Raw genomic sequence first — 8,151 nt, forward strand, 5'->3', positions numbered from 1 at the left:
TCTCCGCCCCCACACCAGTCTGACCTATCACCCTCACCTTGACCTCTTTCCACCTATCACATTTCCGACGCCCCTCCCCCAAGTCCCTCCTCCCTACCTTTTATCTTAGCCTGCTGGACCAACTTTCCCCATTCCTGAAGAAGGGCTTATGCCCGAAACGTCGATTCTCCTGTTCCCTGGATGCTGCCTGACCTGCTGCGCTTTTCCAGCAACACATTTCCAGCTCAATCTTGTAGAGGACTACCGATGAACAAAGTAGCCTTTCCTCATTCATTCTATCTGAGCTTTTCATAAATTTAGAAGTTACCTTTTAAGATAAGACAAATTCTGACAAGAGATGGATGCAGCAATCATCTGACTTAATAGCTCTTTTAAGTGACTTAACTTCAAAGTTTGTTTGATAACATGCCTATGAAACATTTCGGTATGTTCTGCTATGGAGTAGCGCAAATAAAGTGCAAGTTGTCCTTCTGTAGCTCCCTGTTTATAAGTGATATTCCAAAAATATCACAGATATCAGGGTTGGGATCTGGGACCAAGAGGGATGGAGGCTAAAAGTCTCTGGTTCCCTGTGCCAGAGTGGGGTGGAAATTTGTACTCCGATTGAAAAGACCAAATTTATGAGTTAAACTAAAGCTGAAAGATTCCCCTAACATTTGCTAAAGATCTCTAGTAGTACACTCAATGTGAAGGACAGTTCTGGGGTTAGAGGTTAACCAGGTTGAGAAAGGAAAAGTGCAGAAGTAAATCCTGAGGAGCTAAGAACTTTTTCTGATTCTGGTAGAATTGAGTGTCTACTTAAAGAATAGTGTGACATATACCCAGTGAAGTGAGAGTTTTCAATTGTGCTAAAAATAAAAAGGGGATTCGTCTATTCTGTGGTTTAAAGTATAAGTTACATATAAAGGTAGCAGGAAAAAAAAAAATTGGGGATGAACAAGAGGCCAGAATGAGAGGAGCAAATCAATCACTGAGCGATGAAGGCTGGAAGAGTGTACAGAAGTAGGGAATGGATCATGAAGGACCTGAAAGTAAAGTTGAGAATTTAAAAATTAAAGTATTTCTGGGCCAGTGCAGTACATAAGAACTATATCATGTGCTTTAAAGTATGTTTTCTTTGTATTTGTATAATGTTACTATTATGTTAAACTACCTGGATTCCTGATGAAGAGCGTACACTCAAAACATCGATGCTCTTGCTGCTCAGCTGTGCTTTTCCAGCACCCCACGTTTACACTCCGATTTTGAGCATCTGCAGTCCTCATTTTCTCCTTGGTCAACAATTAGCTTGCTAGTTTAAGATCATTGCTTGAAATTATTCCTTGGTTCAGAGGAGACTCCTGAGCACTTGAAGATGTATTGAGTTCTAAAAATAGAATGGTAATATTCATTATCTGGACTACTCTTGTCATTTGCTCAAACCACTCAACATGCCCTATATCCATTCCCCACGATCTGTTATGAGATTTATCTTGCCTTATTTTTACCTCACAGATACTGTCCAATAACCATCACTGTTATATTTGTAGTCATACAGCGTAGAAACAAGCCTTTGGGCCTCCCATGTCTATGCTGACCAACAAATATAAACTACACTCATCCCATTTACCTGTACTTGGTCTATTGTGCCCTGGCATTTTAAGTACTTGTCCAGAAGCTTCTTAAATATTGTGACAGTACCTGCCTCCACTGCCCTCTCAGACAGCGCTTTCCATTTTTCTATTACCCTCTTGGTGGATAAAAAAGATTCCTCAGATTTCCTCTAAACCACTTACACCTCACCTTAAGCTGTGCCCTCTGGTCTTAGACAGATCTGCCATGGAGAAAGGATGCTCACAATCTACTCTGTCTCTGTTACTCATAATTTTGTATACTTCAATCACTTCCCCATATCTCCCACTCCACCCTTAGCCTTCTCTGTTCCAAGAAAAACAAGCCTAGCCTTGTAACTGAGACTTTTCATCCCAGGCAACATCCTGATGAATTTCCTCTGCACCTTCCCAATGTAATAACATCCTGCCAACAATGTGGTGACCACAACAGCAGACACAATCACCTGTGGCTTAACCTGTGCTCTGTAAAGTTGCAACAAAACTTCCTTGCTCCTATGTTCTGTGTACCAGCTAATGAAGTTTTTTTTTCTAATTGTCAATATCTTGTAAGACTTGATTGGTCTTTCTACTGGTTCAGAGTTTAGAATCTTTAGCAGATTTCACTAAAAGCATTGTATACAAGTGATATTGTCTCATTTGGGTTTTCTTGTGAAGTACTTAAAATCTTTTCCTCATGGAACAATTTTTTTTTCTTTCCAGTTCCCTTCATCGCTGCTGAAGATATTGCTCATGCTGAAGGTCAATGTTTGTCTGCCCTTTGGAATCTCACTTCTGGTAAATGTCCATCATTTACATTATTTAGGCAGTTAGCTCAGCTAAGCCTGTAGTGTACACATTTATTTTCAAGCAAAAGTACATGAATAGCAATCTCTTCCACCCTTGCTCTCCATAAGTATTCTTTTTGTCTCTAGTTTGAAGTTATGCTGAGACCAATTGGACTTAATTGTATTTACTTGATTGAACTTCATCCAGTTCAGGGAGCATCAGAGACTCCCTTTATTGGGAGATGGTATTTGCAGGGATTGCTGCATGTTGGTGCTCAATGTGTACATGACAAAGTAGAGGACACCACCAAAATTAGAAAGGGAGAAAAAAACACTTTGAACATTAAGTAGTATTTGGGTAATTTTAAAGCTTTTGATTCATAAGCTTGAAAATTGTAGGAGGGAGGGAAGGAAGATTGGAAGCTTAAGAATTCAAAACAGTAGAATTACTAAGAAAAGTGAGTTACTGTAGGAAACAACGTTACATATTCTGGTTTCCATGTAGGCACGTGGAAGAGGGCATATACAAATTATGATGGAAATAGAAAAAGGGTCAGGCAAGCAATGATCTGAGAAGTAAATTACAGGATCACAATTGTTACAGCACAGAGGATGGCCATGTTGCCATTGTGCCTGCAATAGTTCCATTACCTCGTGCCAATCTCCTGCCTTTTCCCCATATCCCTGCGAAATATTTATATTAAAATTCTCATCCAGTGTCGTCTTGAATGCCTCAACTGAACCTGGCTCCTCCACATTTCCAGTCTGTGCATTCATTCCTCTGACTACTTGCTGAGTGAAAAAGATTTTTCTCACATTATCTATTTGCATGTGAAGCAAGGATAAAATGTGTTTGGAAGTTGGTATGAGTAGGATTGCTGATTTCAGGGTAAACCTTTTTCTGGTGGTCATAAACGCAGTTCATTTCATTTCATTTGTGTCTTTTTAAAAAAAAATTCAGGCCTTTGCTCAATTAAACCAAAATGGACCTTTTATATTGTCAAAATTTACTGAAAAATATAATTTGTTTTAAGAAAGGACAATATCAGAAAAATGAAAGTGCAGTGATGTTAATAGTTATTTGCTGTATTTTAAAAGAACTGCTTCAGGCATAACTAGATTTCATTCTCAGGGTGGCATGGTGGCTCAGTGGCTGAGACTGCTGCCTCACACCACCACGGGTTCGATTCCAGCCTCGGGCAACTGTCTGTGTGGAGTTTGCACATTCTCCCAGTGTCTGCGTGGGTTTCCTCTGGGTGCTCCAGTCTCCTCCCGCAGTCCAAAGGTGTGCATGTTAGGTGAATTGCCCATGCTAAATTGCCCATAGTGTTCAGGGATGTGTAGGTTAGGTGCATTAGTCAGGGGCAATGTAAACTAATAAAGTAGGGGAATGGGTCTGGTTGGGATACTGTTCGAACGGTCGGTGTGGACTTATTGGGCCAAATGGCTGTTTCCAGCCTGTAGGGATTCTAAAACTTTATGGATTCCAGATACAATTTTGGATGAGGAAGCTCTTTGGCCAACTTATTGATATTTTTTCAAATTACAAAGCCCACCAACTTTCCGTTGTCATATCTAGCTGTTTCTTAAATAGGCCCAGTAATCTAGCTTTAACCAGTTTTCCTGGCAGAATTCTCATTATAACTGGCTATTCTGGAGTAAATACTTGTTTTTCCTTGTAATATTCTTTCTTAGAAAAGTTAGAAAAAGTGTTTGTCATGAGCTTAGGACAGGTTAAATAATTCAGTGGCAATTGGTATCCTGAATTGGACCCTTCTTACATTAGGTACATAAAGCACTGGAGTGAATTGAAGTCTGGACTTTGTTGTCTTGTAGACTTGAATGAACCATATAAACTGAATGCAATTATTTTGCATACTCTGCAGAATCTGCTCACAAGTTGTTCATCATGGCCACTTCATCAGAGGAGGTTCTGCTCATTGTGAAGAAAGTACGGCATAAAAAACAGGATGGGGCGTTATATCTGATGGCAGAGCGTGTAGCATGGACACCGGAGGGAAAGGATCGTTTTGTCATTAGTCACATGTATGCAGATATCCGCTGTAAGTATTTTGATCAGGGGAAGAATCTAGCCAGTGCAGTCATATTGTGATTTGATTGTAAATTTTTAAAAATATTTTTTCATTGAGTATGGGACACTGGCAAAACTAGCATTTGTTTCCCAACCCTAAATACCCTGGTGAGTTGCCTTCTTGAAGCACTATGGTCTTTGGGATATAGGTGCTGAATAGTGTTATTAGGCAGGGAGTTCCAAGATTTTGACTGGGTAGTATTGGAGGAATGGAATGATAATGTAACATGTAGCTTGGAAAGGAAATTATGCATGTCTGCTGTTCTTGTCCTTCTAAGTGATAGAGAGTGTGGTTTTGGAAGGTGCTGTTGAAACAACTTTGGTGAGCTGTTACATTATGTCTTATGGATGGTACAGCACTGTTGCCTGTGCATTGGTGATGAAAAGAATGAACGATGACGTTAGTGAATGGGATACCAGTCATACAGGCTACTTTTTGATGGATGGTATCAAGCTTGTGATGGTGTTAGAGTCAGCCAGGCAGTTGGAGATTATTCCATCATACCCCTGATTTGTCCATTGTAGGAAGTGGGAGATCAGTTACTCATTGCAGAATTTGTGGCCCAGTTCAGTTTCTGGTCAATGATAATTCTCAGCATGTTGATGTTTTAAGATTCTTGCAGCCATTTCAAAGGACATTTAAGAGTTGACCACATTACTGTAAGTCTGGAGTCACATAGAGGGATGGCAGACTTCTTAAGGAATATTGCTGTGTGACATTCCTGAACTAGATTGGATTTCACAACAATCCAAAGTGGTCTCATGGTTACTATTGTATTAACTTTTTAACTAAATTCAACTTAATAACTAAATTCAAGCTTCAACATGTACTATGGTGAGATTCAAACCCTGCTTCCAAAACCTTAGATTAAAACTCCACTGATATTACTACTATGCCACTAACTTTCATAAATCCAGTCAAAGCAGATAATATATAACAAGCTTCTTTTGCCCAAGATCCTTTCAGCAAAAGTAACGTTAATATTGTATGATGAGTCTAGTTCCTAACAGTACTGGTGCGTGTACTGATCTGCCCTGAACGTGTAGCAATTGCTAAACTGACAATCTCTCTTGGAGAAACTATAGGATGGAGAAGTATGGAATCAAGCATGTCACATTGGACCTGATTGATAGAAACAATGACAAAGGGGCATTGCAAGGGACAACATTCTTAAGTGTGATGTTGAAAATATTGCATTTTTATTGAACAATGAGATGGGCAAATAGTTTTTATATCCCTTTGTACAAACGTACGAAATAGGACCAGGTATAGGCCATTCGGGACCTGGACTCTGCTCTGCCATTCATTAAGGTCGTGACTGAAGTATTTATAACCTCAAATGCATATTCCTATCTACTCTTTGACCCCTTTGCATAATAAGAATCTGTCTACTGCTACCTTAAAAATATTCAAACCCTCTGCTTCCACCTGTTCAGGAAAAAAGTTGCAAAGACATTATTTTTTGCCTCATCTCTGCTTAATGATGAACTCTTGATTTTAAGTCGTGATCCTTGTTCTAGATTCTCCCTTAAGAGGAAACATCATTACCACGACTACCCAATCAAGTCTCCTCAGTATCTTATATGTTTCAATTAAGTCACCTCTTCCACTTATAAATTCAATGTATTTTAATTTCACGTTATTTATATTATAAATCTCTATCCAGAATGACTTGGTTTTCATATGACCCTAATAGAAATTGGCTCAATTTTCCTTAGTAGCAATACTATCCTGTCTCCTCAGTTTATTTTTCTGATCCAGCTTATAGTACTGATGTAGCTTTCATTTGTTGCCTACTTTTCTATATTTAAAAAGAGCTTCAGTATCTGTAGTATAATATTGCAAATAATTGGTCCATTATGTCATGAGGGTCCAAGATAAGTGTTGAAGTTCCAGGAATTAACTGGTAAGTTTCCAGGTGGGTATGGGAGAGGACAGAGCCCTAGAAGATCAGTAGTATGCAAATAGGGTGGGGATGGCAGTGCCCTTGGGAACAGAGACTCAAATTAAGTATTGAAGAATATATTACATTGATTCAATGAGATGTTTTTCAAAAGTTCTGTCTGCCATTAGATGAAGTGTTAATACAGAATTATTAGAGAATTGGGCAATGGAATATGTTAGACACACTCCCAAAATCTAGATTCAAATCTAGCTTAAACTGTGTTCATGAGTTGAAAAATCTCCTGGCTGTTGGCTGCCCCATAGAACTATGTTTGGGCCCTCTCACTCAAATCCTAATGAACATGCAGCACAGAACAATACCTAATATAGCATCAAATGATAAGGGTTCCATGCCTGTGGAAGGAGTGGGAAATGGAACAACTTGCCATTGATCATTGCACTTCTAAGATTGGGCAAAGAAGAAAGAGCTTTACTTTGCATCTGGCTAAGCTATACCAACTATGTAATTAAATTGTTACTAATATCATATATTACTAATATATTGCTAATATGTTACGAATATATTGTTTTCCAATCCTGTGATTTGAAAACCATCCAAGATTGAAGGTTCATTTTGGCTTCTCTAATGCCCAAATTAATTATAATCTCATTCCTGAGGTCTTGTGGAACACTGATAGTGATGCACTACTGGGCCAGAGATTTGAATTCAAGCTGCACCTCAGGATGTGATGGCCACAAAGGTGTGTCATAACATGTCAAAACAGGTTGATTTTTAAAAATGTCTATTTTCTGGTGAATATTGGGTAACACTGTCTGTATTTAAGCACCAATTAGTGCTAGAGTGGCAGTTTTACTTAGTTCTCGGTGGACCTGGTAGAGGAAATGGAAATCTGCACATTGCTGCACTTGAAGATGTCTTAACTTGCTTGAGAATGCTTGATTGATCATCTGAATGGAATGTGTTTCATTCCTCAACTTTTAAAATTCCTTTTATTGTACAGTCATTAAATGAGTCTGTAGAAGTTTCTAAATAGCAATCAATCTTTAATCCCTTTATGCGTTCTACTTTCAGGTCAATAAATTGAAATTTCCTGTTATAATTTCATCTAATTTCATGGTGTTGGTTGAATTTCAGGTCAGAAGATTAGCCCTGAAGGGAAGGCAAAAGTTCAGCTCCAGCTGATTTTACATACAGGTGACACTACAATCTTCCATTTCACTAATGATAACAGTGCTAGTGCAGCAGCCAAAGATCGTGATGCTGCGAAGGACTTGCTCCAACAGCTGCTCCCTAAGTTCAAGAAAAAAGCCAACAAGGAACTGGAGGAGAAAAACAGGTACAGGGAGGGAAAAACGTAGAATATTTCTCAAACATTCTAGCAAAGGTGCAGTTTCAGGTGTTCAACATGGCAACACTGAATTAATTTAATTGCTCTGATGTGGTTGAGAATTCATAGAAGATTGGTTTGACCTCAAATAACTTATTGTAGTTGTCTGAACCTACATGAAGAGCGCAGCCCTCCAATCCCTCTGCTCTAATCCCAACCTCACCATCAAGCCAGCGGATAAAGGGGGCGCAGTGGTAGTCTGGCGCACTGACCTCTACACCGCTGAAGCCAAACGCCAACTCGAGGACACCTCTTCCTACTGCCCCTTCGACCATGACTCCAACCCCATCACCAAACCATCATCTCCCAGACCATACAGAACCTCATCACCTCAGGAGATCTCCCACCCACAGCTTCCAACCTCATAGTCCAGGAACCCCGCACTGCC

The 8,151-nt window shown here is 39.4% G+C and overlaps 1 protein-coding gene across 1 annotated transcript in view; it reads left to right on the forward strand.

Annotated features, from left to right (window-relative positions):
• Positions 1-8,151, forward strand: part of gtf2h1 (general transcription factor IIH, polypeptide 1) — a 71,451-nt gene that overhangs the window by 9,920 nt on the left and 53,380 nt on the right. The window contains exons 2-4 of the mRNA XM_043706099.1: positions 2,313-2,387; positions 4,264-4,440; positions 7,511-7,712. Coding sequence (XP_043562034.1) covers positions 4,287-4,440; positions 7,511-7,712 — 356 coding nt within the window. The 5' untranslated portion in view covers positions 2,313-2,387; positions 4,264-4,286. The remainder of the gene's footprint in view (positions 1-2,312; positions 2,388-4,263; positions 4,441-7,510; positions 7,713-8,151) is intronic.

Source organism: Chiloscyllium plagiosum, chromosome 16 (genome assembly GCF_004010195.1).
Source record: "Chiloscyllium plagiosum isolate BGI_BamShark_2017 chromosome 16, ASM401019v2, whole genome shotgun sequence".
NCBI lineage: Eukaryota > Metazoa > Chordata > Chondrichthyes > Orectolobiformes > Hemiscylliidae > Chiloscyllium > Chiloscyllium plagiosum.